Raw genomic sequence first — 17736 nt, 5'->3', positions numbered from 1 at the left:
AAAGAAAACAAGGGTAACACTTTATTTGAAGGGGTGTGCATAAGACTGACATAACACTTGTCGTGAACATAAAGACGTCTTTATGAATGTTTATGACAGTTGTCATGAAGTGTTATTCAGTAAATAATGACACTTTTAATGCAAAGTTGCTCTAAAAGTTAGCATTACAAATGCCAACCTTGCATGATTTTGTAAATTATGATAATTTAATGCAAAGTTGGCATTTTTAATGGACTTTCAAAGCAACGTTTAGAGCAACTTTGCATTAAAAGAGTCATTATTTACCAAATGACACTTCATGACAGCTGTCATAAACATTCATAAAGACTTCTTTATGTTCATGACAAGTGTTATGTCATGTTTATGACAGTGTTGTGTCAGTCATATGCACACCCCTTCAAATAAAGTGTTACCACAACAAGTTAATATTCATTCAGAAATAACAATAACATTTTAGGAAGAGTTCAGAAATCGAGGTTTTCAATAGGGTTCAGTGCACTGGGCTCTTCATTTTTCCCAGAGCTGTAGCTCCTGAATGTAACCTCAAACCAGAAGGTTTTATTCATGAGTTTCATGTTTCCCAATATTTGCGTTTCTTGCCATAATTTCTGTGTTTACATTGTGTGATCATACTGATGTGCAAGACTGTAACACAAAGAGAAGTAAAAACCATAACCAACAAATCAGATCTCGACGTTGCACCTTCTCTGAGAGCGCCTCCTCCAGGGTGGCCAGGGCAGTGTCTGTGTTACTGGAGTCGGTCTGCAGAGACTTGATCCTGTCCTTGAGGTTTCCCAGCTGCTTGTCTTTGTCTCTCAGCTGCTCCTGCAGGTTCTCAATCTGTTTCATTCAAACAGAACAAAGCATAATAGCACAGTTGCACAAAGCATTATTTAAGGTTGAAGTAGCCAGAAAAACAATTTAAAAAGCCTGGACTTTTATAATACAGCTTTTTTGGCTTATATAAGCATGCTGTAACCATGTAAGCATTGGATTTATGCTTCTTATAATGCTTTTTATAACCCTAAAGGTTTGTGAAATTATGTCAAATTCAACTGGGAATAAAACTGTTGTGGTCAGTGGGTTTTAATTTTGGCCTTTACTTGCATATCTACTGGGCTGATTAGTTTATTTCCAGGTTATAAAAACTTTTTAGTTCCTTTTTTCTTCCCTTCAGTTTCCATTTTTTATTTGAACCAAATGTCCAAATGAATCATTGCTGCTGGTGTGGTCTTAGTCCTAAATCACGACTGTTACTGCAACTTCCAGTATGCTGATTGATCCCTTCCTGGTTACATTACTAAATATGCTAACATCCTTTTACATTTTTAGTCAAGGTCATTGTTTGTGTTTCAGCTTTCTCCTTATATTTGAGAATATGTTTGACACTGCTGATATTAATCTTATGTTTGATGTTTTTGGATTCCACATTCAACATTTATTGGGCCTCCATTCTTATACTGCCTCTTGATATGCAAAGAAAATATATTTTCCAGTAAATGATGTTGGAAAGAGAGAGTCTGTGAATGTGATACTTGCAACGTCTTTCCAAAAAGCAGGGACCGAATTATTTTTTTTTTTCTCTTGTGCAAACAAAGTTATGCTTATTTATGTTACGTCAGGTTATGTTAAACAATCCTGGCCACATCCAGGATATGAGGAGACAAACCAGTTTGAGTAAACAAAAAGCTTTCATTTTCTTGCTAATATAGGCAAGGCAAGTTTATTCATGTAATGTAGCTCCATTCATAAGTGGGGTTATCCAGAGTGCTTTGCAGGACAACAACAAAACAAAACTAAAAGAAAGCAAAAAATATATATAAATAAATAGTTTTTTTCTTCAAACAGAGCACGGTATGCCAGCACTGAAAAGCATTTTAAAATGCAGGTTTAATAGGCTAATTTAAATCCAAATCTATTTGCCAATATAACAATTCAATCAATAATCAGTGAACCAGCAAACAGTTCATTAGTCAGAGTCTTTGGCCTTTGAAAACAGGAACCCAGCGCTGTGATTTAAAAACTTGTCTAAAATGAGGGATTTTGCTTGTGGCAGACTAAACTCTGGGCGCAGCATTTTGGATGAGCTGCAGCTGTCAGACCAGCCGAGATATTGTTTCTGTAATCTAATAAAGAATTGCAACGTTTTTCTGTCGTGTTTTCACAGGAAACCAACGTTTTTTCAGATATTAGCTAAAACATTTGGGATGTTGTCGTGTCAAATCAAATTTCCTATTTTTTTATTTGATTTATTAAATTTCAGTTTAATTGACATATTTTTTTATTTATTTTTAACCTGAACCTCTAAGATAGGAAACTGTAAACACAGATAACAGGAGGAACTCAAACAGACGGGCACATCGGTTTGCTAAAGGAGCGTGAAACAAATGGTGCATACGAATTTGATTCTTAAAACCCAAACAAAGACAGATTATACTGCGTAAACAACACTGACAACCACAATGCAGCTCTTTGTGATAACACAGCTAGCCCGATAATTTAAATGAAAAATTACAGGGAAAGGTGCAAGATTCTTAAAGATCGTTGGTGATACACAAACAGTGAAAAATATTTTGAAATGAAGTGTTTTGTGAAAGCTGGAGGTAATTCACATAGATCCAGAAAAAGACAAAAAATAAATAAAAACATACAATTGCAAACATACTGCAAATTTCAACAAACAAAAATCAAATGAATTATTGAGCAGAACAAAATCATTTTTATGTCTCCATTAGCAAAAAAAAGTTAACAGGGTGTAATGATGGACTGGAAAGCAACACAAGTTTTTCTTTTTTGTTTGATATTATGTAACAATGATGTATTGTCGGATGTAACAAGGGCATTACACTGGTTCTGTTTGCAATATCATTAAATATGACATTTTTTCAAAATCTGATAAATTTCAGTCAGTTCTCTTTATCTTCATCAGTTAAAACAAATAGTCTTTTTTTTTCTTTTTTCATTTTTTACACTCTGTAGCTGCACTTTTAAACCATCTTCATTATCTAAGGATTTAAAAATACCTTCTTAAAAGTTACAGTGTGATGTTCCTAAAGATTTGATGCCTCCATCTTGTTAGGGTTTTGAGCTGGTTATAAAAAATGTTTTCTGCCTCTTCGTCACACGTTTGTTCTTGTTATGGTAGGAAGCCATAATTAGACTGCCTAGAAGAAACGGGTCTTGATCAGTTTATGGAAAACAGTTCAGCAAAGAAGCAGAAGGAGGAGGAGGCAGATAGTGGGAGAAAAGTTGATCTAAAATCCCGGCTTTGTGAATGTTTAACAAGTTAACATTTTACACACAGCTAGATAATAAAAAAGTCAATTAGTGATCACTTTGTCATAATTAGATAGACACATTTTAAAGGTAAGCAGTTGAAGTAAATGTCTTTTTTTTTTTTTTTCTTTTTCTTTTTTGTGGACCTCTCAGAAAAACTCCCACTCATCTTGGAGAGAGTAAACAGTCTGCTTTGTGTTTTCATTGAGTGACTGCTTTAGTCCAGGAAGCAGTGATCTGATAAAACATCCCACTGCATCGCTGTTTGTTTGAAATTTCAGATGACTCCTAGAGTGATACTACAAGTTACACCCACACGCTCCAGAGATTTCGATAGCAAAATAATACAACAGATTCAGCTATTTTTCCTCAACTTCAACTTTTAAACAGGACGATATCTTTTCTATGCTCCTCTCACCTTTTTCTGCAGGACATTAATCTTCCTTTCTTTAACCTCCAGCATGTCCTTCATGTCCCTGATCTCTCCAGCGAGAGTTCCCTTCTCCTCCGTCAGGTCCTGCAGCTGCTTAGTTTTCTTGTTCAGGAAGGACTCCTTTTCCTCCAGACGCAGACGTAGAGCATCAACCTGAAGAACGGCACACACTCAAATAGCTTAGAAAAAGTCACAGTGATTACTGTATTGTTTTTATCGAATGTGCTTCTCAGTGCCGTTGATATTTTAGAAGAACGTTCCAATTCATCCAGCTTTTAAGTGACACATAGAGAGATTCTAGAAGCGATATTTCACCTTGAAGTCAGTTAATGCAGAAAACAACTCCGGGGTTATTTCTTTAAATCAAATGTTGAGGCTGTGGTGCTAGGAAAGCTGCTCAAGTCAAACATTTGGTCTCAAAAATGATCTCCCAACAACCTCTTTCTAGCAAACTGTGACCCACTGCGTGTTTTTGACACCTTTCTATCAGGACCAGCGATAACGTCTCCGGCAAAGTGAGTTTCTATTTTCTGGAGCAGACCATCCAGGCCAGCCTTCTCTCCCCGCATGTATCATTGAACCTTGGCCACCCTTGGCCACATTGTTGCTTTCTTGGACAAGTGTTGATTGATGTTGACCGCTGCGGACCTGGAAGACACGAACACTGCAGATATGAGCTGCAGTTTGGAGATGCTGCCACCCAATCACTGCTTGGTTCTTGTTCAATTTGCTTAAATCCTTGTGGTTTCCAGTTTTTCCCTCTTCGTGCTTCGACATTGAGGAGAAACTGTTCCTGAAATATGTCCGACCTGCTGACAGATGTCATGATGGAGAGATAACAAGTGCTCCTCCCTTCACCTGTTGCAATGTTTTGCCTGACTGGTGTATAATGAGTATGAATTTAGTTATTTTTGCTCACACACATTTAGTGCAATGACAGGGCAGGCGAAAAAGCAATAATTTTAACCCATAAATAATTTTTCAGCACTAAATTAAATTTTCTTATCAACCCAGTGGTTCTGTTGGCACTTTGTGGAAGCATACTCACTGCACAAAGTGAGTCCAGGTCTTGGTTTTCTGCCCAAGTAAAGAAATGGAGGGACAAATGTGAGAAAGCCATTCGATCCCTAATTCATTTGTTTGTTTTTTTTAGTATTAAACTGAAAAATGCATCAGTTACAGCTATTTGTTTGTGAATTTAGAAACATAATTACACAACATATGACCATATCAAATTTAAGGTACTTAAACAAATGTGAATACCTTTCACTTGTAAGATATATACAAATGTGAGGTAAACAGTTACCTAATTATGGTTGAACCTACCAAATCTTTCTTTTAATAGCCTCTTTAAATTCTTTCATTTGTGATTCGGTTTCAGTCTCAGTTGGTCGCAGCAGATCGACGCTCCGACAGTCGTTAGCTGAGCGTTCATCTGAAGGTTTCTTCCTGTCAAAATGGGGTTGTTCCTTCCCACTGTTGCCACATGCATGCTCAGTTTTGGGGAATAGCTCCAAAGGCTATTCCCCAATAGCCTTTGGAGCTATTGGGGAATAGCTCCAAAGGCCCATTTTGCATGTGGCTCAATGCAAAATGGGCTGAATTTCTTTAAATTATAAACTTTTTACTGATCAAATTTGAATCCATATGCTTGAATATGTATCTGCCTGTAGATAAGGGGTGGGATTAAATAGGTGTTCTCTTCTTCTCACTGCTTTTCAAACAGAAAAGTAGCAGTAATCAATTTATTTTGTTCTTGGTTATGTATGCACATGTTTGTCTTACTGATTTCTTGTTCTCTTGCTTTTAGAAACATGTTTGAAATAAATAAATGAAATCAAGAAAATAATGGATTGATTTGTGTATGTTGGTGTGTATAAATTGCCTGGAGGCAAGATTTACTTGGAGTAGAAAAATAAACAAATTTCAATGTTTTTTGTGAGCTTGTAAAATGCTTGAGTCTATTTAGGGTAAACAGCTTTCTATCTGATGACTCAAGTTACTTGCTTGCAAAAAAAAAGGTTGTTCTAAAGCCTCAGCAGAAAAACACCATTTGTTCAAACTGCTTATTTGACTTTTCCTCATTGACCTGCATCTTTACGACATGTATTAGCAAGACAGCAGTCTTAATGCAGACACCGTTATTTTTTTGTATAACATGTCCTGACACAGTACAAGGTGCAACAACCATCTGCAATGTTTCATGTTTCATTTTAAAAATTTCCCAAGGAGGAAATGGGAATGTTTGTGTTTTGTTTAGCTGGCAAACAAGTGAGGGATTTTTTTTTTTACACTACCTCTGTTTGGAGGATGGCAGCACGTTGCTCTTTGGCAGTGAGAGACTCTTTGAGCACTTCGATATGCTGTTTGCAGTCTGAGTTCTGGTTGTTGAGGGTCTCTAGCTTTGTTTGCAGAGCCAGCAGCTCTGACTCTTTCTTTGACAGCTCCTGCTTCAGTTGGTCAATCTGTTCAACACACAATAAAAAAAAAAAAAACTTTTTAGCTTCCCGACTGAACCAAGACATCAGCAATATGACGTTTTTTTTTTTTTTTTTTTTTTTTTTTTACCAATGAACACGTGTGTGTATGTCTGAGAAAAAAAACAAAAAAAAAAACTTCTGGGTGAGCAGTGAGCTATACATTGCAGTTGGACTACTATCTTCATCAACACAGTTTTTTCTCATTAAAAATGCATTTTGGGCTGACTCCCCACCATTTGTCATACATTATACATTGTCCCTATTCATGATTGATGGAAAGAGGTTTAAAAATAGAGCAACAAAACTGTGGCTGCTCTGTGACTAGTTCTGTTTTATATGGAGAGCTCTGTGTAAACACAATCTGAAACCTCTAAACCAGCACTGTGGGCAGCACAGAGCTGGTCATTTAACTCCCTTCATCATTTTATACCTGTATAGCTTAGAAAACATCGAAATGGATCCATCTAACAAGTTGTCTTTAGTAGAATTTATTATGCTTTACCTGTTATGTAAATGTGGTTTTAAAACTTGAAAAATAGCAATCACCACCTGGAGGTTGATTGGAGTTATTTTGGTTTGATCAGGGGTCATATTTATTAAAAGTCAGCAATTTTATAAATGGTTAATAACCAACATAGCTAAAAGAATACAGTGAAAAATAAAATTTTCAGTGAATACTATACAATTGAATAACAGGATTTGGGCATGTTGTCCTTGTGCGTGTATGGGCTCTCTTTGGATACTCCACCCACTTCCTACTGTCCAAAAAACATGACATAAAGCATGAAATAAAAACAAAACAAATTAAAAGATAAAGCAAAGTAAAAAACAAAAGAAAAAAAAAGAAAAAACATGACTGGTGGGTTGAGCGGTCTCTTTAAGTTACCTTAGGGGTGAGTGTGAGCACATTTTTTTGTCCTGTGTGTGTCTGTGTTGCCCTCTGATGAACTGGGTGAACCTCATTTCTCACCCAAAGACTGCTGGAAGATAAGCACTAATGGATGGATTTGAGCGATTTATGGCTAACTTCATAATTGATGAAAAACACCAGAAAAAAAATAAGTTCATGCTCGATGATTTCATTAAATTAGCACAATGTTTTCTGCTCAGAGGTAGGAAGTGCAAGTAGAAAGGAATGCCTCTGTAGTTGTGTGGTAATGAAACGAGGACGTGAATTGGCAGGAAGATAAATTGACTTGGAGCAACCACCGATTCCTGCAATTGCTTCTTATGCTGCATATAAACACTTGCCAGATTTGACAATATAGAGTTGCAGTCGAAAGTGTGCATACCATCTTATAATGTTGTGTCAAAACTTTTGAACAAAAACAAAAAAAGTTCACATCACGATGGTGTCAACATCCTCTTTCACTCCAGGTGTGATTTTCTTTTGGTGAAATGTTGTTTTTTATTTTCTGTGTGAAAAATATTTGGAATCATTGCAAAGCAGGTCTCGGTTTTCTTCATCATATCATAACACATTCTCTCAAAACTTCAACAAAGTGTTAGTTTAAGGCTGTGCACATTTTTGCTATCATTGTAATTTTTCTATTTCTTACATGTTTCCTCCTCAATTAAATCATGCAGAATGAATATGTCCTATCTTTAGAAAAAGTTTAGAAAACATGAAGGATTTCTTTGTAAACGTCATAGAAATCTTGCATTGTAACTGGGACGTGTGCAGTTTTAAAAAGCCCCTGTATTAATATAAACATGTGTTTTGAAGTTAGGTGACAGTCATAATCAGCTGTTTAGGGGGTTTTCACACCTTTTGTTTGTTTCCTGATGAATTTGTTGTGATCAGTTATTGATTTCAATTGTGCAAATAAAAAGAACAAAATGACATGTACAAAAGTTTCCATCATAAAAAGCAAAGAACAATAGATAAGCAAAGTTTGTGAGCAAAAAAGGATCATCATCTCAGCTGAAAAAACACAGAAGAGCGATCCTGTTTCTGAAGCCGCATGCGCATGGCCTCTACCTTAGTCTTCATAAACTTGGAGTGGTTCTTGTAGACCTCCATCTGTTTGATTTCCTCCTCTCGATCCTCTGTGTTTAGTAAGCTGTTCGCCTTCAGCATCTGGATCTCATCCTCCAGATCTCGAATGTTGCGCTCCAGAGAGGCAATTTTGGTATCCTGCAGACAAACACGCAAAAGAGACACACCTCAAAACCGAGAGCAGCATTTCCACTAGCCGAGTGCTGCAAAAACAACCAGAACTACGGACAGGAGTCCACGAATAAATGCAAAGACCGAAAGCGACCGCAACGATTTGGACCGACAGAGAGACAGGAGAGAGGTAAAAAGGGGAGATGCAGAGAGATAAGGAGTGGATGGAAGAAGCTCTCTGGTTTGGCTCAGAACAACTGCAGTATCTGTCGGGGAAATCAAAAGCTTTCTACCCAGCTCTTTGCAGCGGCTCAAAGGATTAATCACCATTGGGAAATATTGAGTGCACATCCAGCACAGACTGATCCTTCAGGAACAGAGAGAGGCGTGCAAAAAATAAAAAGGAAAAAGTAACAAGCTCTACTTCAGCTGTGGAGGCTTGCAGATAAATGCAGAATCAAGTCTCTGGACTGCGACTGAGAGACCAGCTTTAGCTTCACGGCTTTTTAAATAAATAATACTACGTCTTTAAGATTAGCCATGGTTCATCTCCCTCTCCAGCAGAGCATAGAGCAACCTTGCTTCTTCCTGCCTTTCTCTCTCTCTTTTTTTTTTAAATATCGTCCTTCCTTCCTCTTTGTGAACTTGTGAACTTATAGCCATTAGCAGGGTCAGCCACAGCCTGCTGAACAACATGGGTGATGAGTTGTAATGAGAAATGAATGATTGGGAGTTTAATGTCAATGCATGGAGCGCCGCTCGTGTGCATGCACTTCGCCCAGCTGCTGCATCTCACCTTACAAGAAGAACATCAATGAAGTGACAATTCTGCAACAGACATGAGGCGCCGTACCTTCAGAGAAGAGTGATTTTATCCCACGGACCTGGTCAGTGAATTGTGCTCGTTATTTGTCCCTGCATCTGTACATCCCTCTGTCTCTCCATATCCCTGCATACTGGCCTCTCACTGTCATAAACAACCACACCTGTTTCCATGGCAGCAGCAGGCAGGCTATATACGGTGCACCGTCTCTGGTGGGTGAGGAGGAAGAGAAGGCGGGAGGGACGGAGACGAGGGGGAGGGAGGGAAGGAGGTAGGATTATTCGCGCTTCCATCAGCATCAACAGAGAACGGGAGAGAGGAGAGAAGCAGGGTCTTCCTCCAGAGCAAAAGGAGAAGGAGGAGGGGGCGGGACTTCCCTCGCCCTGTATGATAATCAACAGGGTACAGAGCGCCCTGAAGTCACATGACCAGGCTGTGGGAGGCTGGGCCGGTGCAGCCAAGCGAGAGGGGCTGTGTCAGCTCAGCGATGATGTCATGATTTATTTTGAGGAAGTGATGTCAGGCCTCTGCAGTGAGGCTGGGGGTGTCTACAGCAGCTCAGTAGCTGGATGTTCCTGATATTCTCCACTGTCACAGTGATATTGAATGCCCTTTTTTTATTAGCTACAGTTTATCCTTTTCTCCATCTGTGTTTAGTAGTCTAAGACAGATTAACAAAATAGTATGAACAGAAGCTTAAATATAGGATTTGTTGTGGGTACACTCCAGAAACTCTCATATTTTCCAATACTGAATAATATGTTTAGATTCAAACCTATAATTAGTTTAAAAGCTTTACTACACTGTCTTGAGCTTTTTCGTGTTTTGTTTTGTTACAAACAAAAAGTTCAGTTTCTTTTTAATTAGATTTTACTTGATTGACCGAAACCACGTGGTATATAACTGCAAAGCGAAAGGAAAGTGATCCATAGTTTCAAAATGTTTTGAAAATAATAATCTAAAGGTGTGGCACACCTTTGCATTCAGCTCTCCTGAGTCAGTTTTTCCACATCAGTCTTTTGCTGCGATTGAGTCCACCATTTTTTGAGGGATATATGACTCTTCCAGCTTTGCAGATCTACAGACTGAAGTATTTGCTACTTCTGGTTGTATATGCCAGATTGGATGGATGCACTGGTTAACATGAGTTTTCAAATGTTGGTCACAGGTTGTCATTTTGACTAAAGTCAGGATCTTGTGCTCAGCACATTGTGACTGTGTTGAACGTATTTTTTAGGTCTTTATTTTCTGGATATGTTTCTCTTTTCCACTCTGAAGCTCTTCTGCCAAATATGACTTCTAGATAAGGAGCAGGCAGGTCTCACGACAGCCTGTTGACATGCCAGCTCTCTGCCTCTCACAGCTTTTTTTTTTTGCTTGTCCTGTCCTGTCCTTGGGTAAAGAGACGTGACACTCTGACAGAGTTTGAACTCGAGTGCAGATTCTCCATGTTCAGTTTTTGCTTTGCTTTTGAACAAGATATTTGATTTTCACTTGGATAATCTTATTTTTTCATAGCAACCTAAACCATCTCCTTGTAGCTCTGCTAGCATGGCCATTGCTTTCCTATGCTATTCTACTTGATTCAAAACTCACTTCACTTCACAGGCTGGGCTTTCTCCCATTCACTTGGATTTCAACTGGACCAATAACTTCCCTGAAGGAGAAGTTATTGTTGATGTCGGTTTTCTGCTCCATTTTAATCTGCCTGTAGTTTCAGTAATGGCAGCGGAGGAAGTGAACGAGGACATTCAGTCGACGTTGGTCATGCTTCCAAACACTGAATTATCATTAACAACCACCCGGTTCAGCTTGGCACTTCTCTCTTTAAAGTGGACGATGGCTGCTTACCATGCAGTTAATTTCTGGTAAGCTTCATAGCATCAGACTGCCACATTACATACGTCACGGACAAGTGTTAGGGACTGGGTAAAATTGAAAACTTTAACAGAGTTCACACCTCCAGGAAGCAATCATCGTTTCTCAGTAGCTAAGAGCCCAGACCCTCTGTGCAAAGCAAAGTGTAGATGTTGTTGTTTTTACCAGGTTATAACTCTGCCCTTGTGTCAACTTTTCATGTAGCCTTTGTTATTAAGAAAACCTTTCCCAAAACATAATGCTGACACCACTGTTTCACTGTCTAAAGTGTGTTCAGGGCCATGTGCAGCATGACATTAAACGGAACTAATTTATGCTTTCTTTCAACTATAACCTATGTTCACCAACTATGTTCACCAAACATCTTGTCACTGTTTCGTGAAGGCAAGACCCAGCAAGTGAACAACTAAAATTTGCCCATTTGGAAATTTTTTCCCAAATAGGCTAAATTCCTTGGTCTTCATCATGATATTTGGTCATTAATGTCCTTTACTAACCCTCTACTTTTACAAAACAGCTGTACTTTGCATAAGTAAACTCCATTCATAAAGTGGACGACTTCTGCAGGCAAGAGGTAATCGACTGTTATTAGTAAAAACTTTTGACAATCAATTGTCCTTTTTGCTTTACTTCACAAATTACCCTGTGTTGATCTGTCACGATAAAATACTTTTTCTGACCGTAAGCTTACAAAAAGTGAAATAGTTCACCAGATATCACTAGCTTTGCAAGCTCTTTTAATTTCAGTGATTCACTGAGTCCTTATAGAGCAAAATTACTTCCAAACTGTTCATTCCTGATCTTTAGCTTCAGATACGCATGATCAGAAAGCACGCAAAAGAAACTCTACGCATCCTCCAAAAAAATCTTGATGGAAAATTTTATATAAACCTCCAGAGCTCTTGCAGAATCAAACTCTGCTCTGTGTTTGCAGTCAGCGATGTGAAGAGTTGACTGTAAAAGAATCACATTGGCTGTCACAAACCTTTTCTTGTTTCAGTTTGACGCAAACCTCTTCAACAAACCAAATGTTGACTGTCGTTCAAGTTAGCACAAAAGCTCTGAAAGCTGATACAGCACCGTTCCTTGTGTGAGAACGCGAGAGAGGGATGTTATGCCAGGCCGGTGATTGACTCAGCTGCAGCAAATTGCAGTGACAACAATAGATTCAGCAGAACACACACCAGCAAAAGCCTCTCTGGGAAACACAATGAAAGGCTTGAGAATGGGAGCGTATGAACACACAACGTTTGCTTTCACACAAATGTGGAGCTGCTGTGTGTAGTCAAGTTCTTACTTTCATCTCTATGATGGTCTGCAAGGCCTTGGTTTTGCTTGGATCCTGATGAAGCTGATTTCTTCTGTGCAGTTCCTTTTGGGAAAGAGAAATCATTTCTAACTTTTTCTACACAAGAGCAAAGGATAAATAATAATAATAATAATAATACAATGCAAACCATCTGTTCTGTTCAAGGTCCCACATTTACAAAAGTGCTCCACAGTTTTTGTACATGTTACATAATCAATGTATCACAAGGAGCAGACAGGACTGCACTGAATTTATGATGCTCAGCACTGCCATCTAGTGACAAAAACGCATACTAAATTTAAAATACTGTTTGTTTCACTGTACCTCTCGCAGATGGATGTTTTCCTTCTCCTTCTGGTCCAGAATTACTTCCAGGTGTCCGAGTTGGGCCTCGGCCTCAGCAATGCGCCTGGCTCTCTCCTGCTCTTCCTCTTCGGTCACCCTGCCCGGCCCGGGAGGCAGCCCTTTACTCTGCAGCATCTCCAGCAGCTTCTTAATGGACTCGTCCCTGGCACCGAGTGTTTGTTTCTGCGTCTCTATTCTTAGCTCCATCTCCTCCAGGGTTTTTCTAAGCAGGAAGAGCTCCTTGGCCTGCCTGTCGTGCTCGGCTTGCAGCCGGCGGAAGTTCTCCTCTGTCAGCTCGATGGTGGTGAAATGCTCCGAGCCAGATCGGTTTCCGCTCTCCTGCTGAAGCAGGTGGTTGAGGTCTCGCTGTGTGCGTAGTTCGTCCTGCAGAGCCTGGATGGTCATTTGGAGATGCTGCAGGAGACGTGGACAGACAAGGACGTGTACACACACAAAGACCCAACACGTTTAGGGATAAAACAGAATCCAATTTCATTTATTTCAATCAAAACTAACATCAGTGACAAAATGTGCAGTACTGGGAAGGCCTAACCCATGACACACCAGCACTTACATTGCAGCACCTTTAAAAACTGATTTCAAAGAATTAGCACCGTTTGACACAACAATTAATTATTTCTTTGAATGCCAGGACCAGGGAGAATTCCTTGTTTTACCACTAGACACTAAGGGACAGAAATTGTGTGACTCTAACCTCTAAAAGCAGCTCTCAGTTCTCGGTTCAAAACATTCTGGATATTTACATGTCTGCCTAGTCGGGTTGTGGAAGAACTAAAAACTAAATATAAACTCCCATAAGTTACAACGTCTTGAAAATATCTTAGGAGTTAATTTTAGTGAAAACGTCTCTTCAGGACTAAAGATCACAAAAATACCTAAACACAGACGACAAATTAAAGAAAGGGATGAATATAATAAGAGCAAATGCAGGGCTAAAATTCATCCATTATTTTCAGTCATGATTTTAGTAGTTTGTATTTAAATGACACAAAAAAAACGGTATTGGTGCTTCAGGAACAATCAACCAACTAGTAAAACATGTAGAATAACATTTACATTCAGGGAAAGAGGTTCGTTTTCTTTTGATAAAAACTTTGATCAACAATGATCAGTTAATACAATAATTACAGTGTAAGAACTCTTCTAAAGTGATTAAGATAGTCTTTTAATAAACAGTAAGACCACAATCTACAGAAAAAAATATATTTGTTCAATTTAAATGAGCCAATAACTGGTAAAATGAGCGCATGATATATACTCACTGCTATTTACTAAATACACCTTGCTAGTATTGGAACCCTGCTTGCCTTTAGATGTGACTTATTTCTCTGAGGCAAGTTAAACTTTCTTCAAGCAGTTTGGCTCACATTGACATCATATTGCCAGGCAGTTGTTGCAGTTTTGTCAGCTGCATGTTCATGTTGTGAATCTCATATTCATTACATCCCAGTGGTTCTGTCTTGGACAGAGATCTGGTGATTGCGGAGGTCGTTGAGGTACATTCACCTTACTGTCATTTTCATTTCATGGTGCAATGTCCAGCTAGAAGTAGCCATAAAAAATAGGAACTGGGAATTGCAGCCTCAGTTTCTTGTCTTTGACTGGCCGGAGTGAAAATCCAGAGTGGTTTTGTGCAACACTGAGACTTCTCTATACACAATGTACCACAGTGTCACCACTGCCAACCCTGAAAGATTTACTTTTATAAACCTGTATGTACTTACAGGCAATAAGCGGTTATTTTGTTATTCAATTTAAGTGATCAAATAGCCATTAGGTTAATTAATTGTTAATGGATTAACTAGATTAACCCAGTTCCCCTGAGAGTGAGAGCTGAAGAATATGTTTTATATTGTCTGCCTGAAAAATCAAAACATGTTCTATATTCAGAAGATGTTGTTTTGTTTTTTGTCTATTTGGAAGTAGGGCTGGACAATAAATCAATAACAGTATATATTGTGGTAGACACATGATCCATATCAATAGGTAATATGTCGGATAGAATATTCAATAATTTCTATGAACTCCAATCCAGAACTGCACGGTATTCTGGGGGATGTAGGTAGAGGAAGTGTTTAGTCGCTCAACCTCTCATGGTTGGTGGCATCAACTAATTCACTCGCTATTCGGTTACCTAGCATCTCACTCACTCTTTCGTTACCTAGCAACAACCTGTAGAGTAACTTAAGGTTTTGCCACCATGCCTCATAAGTGCTTAAAAATAAACAACAACAGAGTGGAGTGAAAGGATAAAATGAAGAAAACAAATCGAGGGGAAATTGTGGATAAAAGAGGAAAGGTCACACCACCAGTTTGGTAATGCTTCAGATATTTAGAACAAAAAAACTACTTAATAATTATCAATATCAACTGATGTGAAACGTATATCGTGATACGATTTCCAGCCATGTTGTCCAGCCCTATTTTGAAGGGTGGAAAAATGAATGTGAAATGTTCACCAGTGACTTTGTTAAAACACTTATTTCCTCAGGTGGATTTTGTACTCCACTGAACTAATGTTATAGGATTGTAACTTTGACACTTCATGTTTTTACCATTGTTATGTCATTTTTCACCCATGTGTATATTATTGTCTGTAAGGATATTTGTACCACGTTTCTGACAAAAGGTTTAGTTTTGCTAGAAGTATAACTTTCCTCCAATGACGTAGAAGAAAAACAAAGATCCACCCATGTACTGAAAATGGTCCAGTTAGGCCCTTAGAGAACAGAAACAGCTTTATCTCCTGAAGTCATTCACCTTCCCAGGCTACAAATGGATTTGAATTCTTACAGTGGAGCAGTAACATGACTTTCTGTTCTCCAGGTCTTTGTGTCGAAGCATCAGGATTCAAGGGGCAAGAAGGACAGCAGAAATGAGGGACTGAGGGGATATCATTCAGTTCTCCAAGGAGGTTAAAGGGTTAGGAGAAAAAGGGATTGTCAGGTATCTGGAAAAAAAAAATACACGGCACACGAAAGGTGACTCTATGTTGTGCACACGACACGGTGCAAACATAGGGACAAACCTTGGTTCTCCTGGCATCCAGCAGCTGCAGAGCATGAACAGAATGAACAGAAAAACAGATGTGTGGTGAAAACAGAGCGTCAGAGCTTGATGCAACAGAAACGGATGATCAACACAAAGCAGAAAAATCCTAAATGAGAGCTGCTGGTTTATCACTCTTGCAGTCAGTAAAGCAAATTTACAACAAAACTTTTATGATAGAAAACTTTTCATCTTGTTATCAGAACAGAATATTATGCTTTTTTAAACTATTAGCCCAATTGGTTTTGAGACAGCCAGATTAATAGTTTTGATAGAGCTGAACATAGACATTTTTTTCTTTATAACAAGTAAAAAATATCTGCCAAAAAATAGATTTTTCATGTACAAACCAATTTTTACTTAGACTGGATTACCTTTCTGGAAAGACATTTTAAAAATGGGTTGAAGTGGGTTTAGTGTTTTTCCAATAAACTGTTGAAATATATTTACTAATCATAACATTTTTTATGAGAAGCATTAATAGTCAAGTTAAAAGTAAAAGGAACAACTTCGAACTTTATTTTTGCTGTACGATTCTGTAAAATCTAGCAAATACATTAACAAAAAATTACACTAACACAATTCACATTTGCTCTACAGATTTACAGTATGCAAAAAGTTAACATTATTCTTTTAATGACTAACTTAAGAAATACTTGGTCCTATAAGTATACAACTGACAGGGAAATAAGCAGGAGGAAAATAAACACCAGTAAAATTCTGACCTAAAGACACAAGATTATCGTTTGACAAAGTTTCCCAAGTGCTTGTTTGACCACCAGGGGACAGTGTTTGCATTTCCAGTAAAAGCTGCTGAATTTTCTGCTGACTGCTGCCATGACAGGTTGTTTCGGTCAGACACCCTTTCTCTGAGTCATTGTCCTTCGGTACAGCAGCAGAAATGATGCAGTACGAAGATGCTAAAGTTTAGTTTTAACAGTGAGCATATTCTGCTCTTACTTTCATCTCAAAGTTAAACCACGAGAGTGGAAAGGAAGGATTCCTAGACAAAACCTTAAAGTTGAAAAAATATATAGATATTATGAGTTACAAACATGAATCCAAAATTTACAGATAATGTTTTGCAGGTGCATAAAAATAAAATGCAAGAATATATATATATATATATATATATATATATATATATATATATATATATATATATATATATATATATATATATATATCTGTAGTTAGATTTGGAGTAAAGTGTGCCCACACTGAGCATGAACCCCAAATGGTTTCTTCTTTTTTCAGATCTATCCTTCTCGTTTCTGATCCTCCCTCCTCACCGATCAATAAACTCCTGCCTGCCTTGGAAACCAAAATGTAGGAAACAATCCAGTGACTGCATCTGCGTAATTGAACTGTGACTTAAAATCACTATACAGCCTTCCGTCCGGTTCCTCCACGTCAGCCACAGCTGAGGTGCAGCTGTTTGCGTGAACGGGTCATGACTCAGCTGATACTGGTGCTGTGGTCACAGAGGGTTTTTTCTTTCTGTTACTGAAAACCTTGACGGTCAAAACCCAGAGAGTTTCCCAGCACTAGACAGAGACGCTGAGCTGCTGTGACTCCTTATCGTAATGACACCTGGGCCAGCCGGGGGCAACTGGCTGTCATAAATCTTGTGGTGCAGAAACAGAGAATCCGTTTGAGGGCAACATCACACACTGACTCAGGTTCTGGCTTCTGCCATGTAAATGCCTTAACAAAGCGTTGCGGTGATTTAGCAGAGGGGTTACTCTGTCTGACTTGTAGGGGGCAGTTTTACCTGTGCCAGTGTTGAACGTCTGAGTTCCCCCAAGTCAATTGCCACTGAAGATTGAAGAGGGAATAAAACATCTAAGTTAAAAACAGAAAGAATGAACGGGCACTGAAATATTGAAATTATATATTGGAGACCAGGGCAGCATTTGACACCAGTTTTGGTTGCTTTGGTGTTTCTCATACCATCTTTACAGTGAAACATGGTGGTGGTTGCATAATATTGCGGGGTGCTTTAATCAACAA

The 17736-nt window shown here is 38.5% G+C and overlaps 1 protein-coding gene across 6 annotated transcripts in view; it reads right to left on the bottom strand.

Moving 5' to 3' along the window:
- The window catches only part of erc2 (ELKS/RAB6-interacting/CAST family member 2), a 49756-nt gene that overhangs the window by 19755 nt on the left and 12265 nt on the right, over positions 1 to 17736 (bottom strand). For 4 of the 6 annotated variants that reach the window (XM_008409674.3, XM_008409678.3, XM_081607134.1 and 1 more), the window contains exons 3-9: positions 15704 to 15727; positions 12634 to 13068; positions 12298 to 12372; positions 8171 to 8326; positions 6007 to 6174; positions 3695 to 3862; positions 703 to 840 (exon numbers count right to left, since the gene is read on the bottom strand). In XM_008409674.3, the coding sequence (XP_008407896.1) occupies positions 703 to 840; positions 3695 to 3862; positions 6007 to 6174; positions 8171 to 8326; positions 12298 to 12372; positions 12634 to 13068; positions 15704 to 15727 (1164 nt within the window). The remainder of the gene's footprint in view (positions 1 to 702; positions 841 to 3694; positions 3863 to 6006; positions 6175 to 8170; positions 8327 to 12297; positions 12373 to 12633; positions 13069 to 15703; positions 15728 to 17736) is intronic. The other 2 variants (XM_081607133.1, XM_081607135.1) reach the window with 1 other exon arrangement.

Source organism: Poecilia reticulata, chromosome 5 (assembly GCF_904066995.2).
Source record: "Poecilia reticulata chromosome 5, P_reticulata-male-v2, whole genome shotgun sequence".
NCBI lineage: Eukaryota > Metazoa > Chordata > Actinopteri > Cyprinodontiformes > Poeciliidae > Poecilia > Poecilia reticulata.
This window is presented reverse-complemented; position numbering and strand designations above follow the sequence as displayed.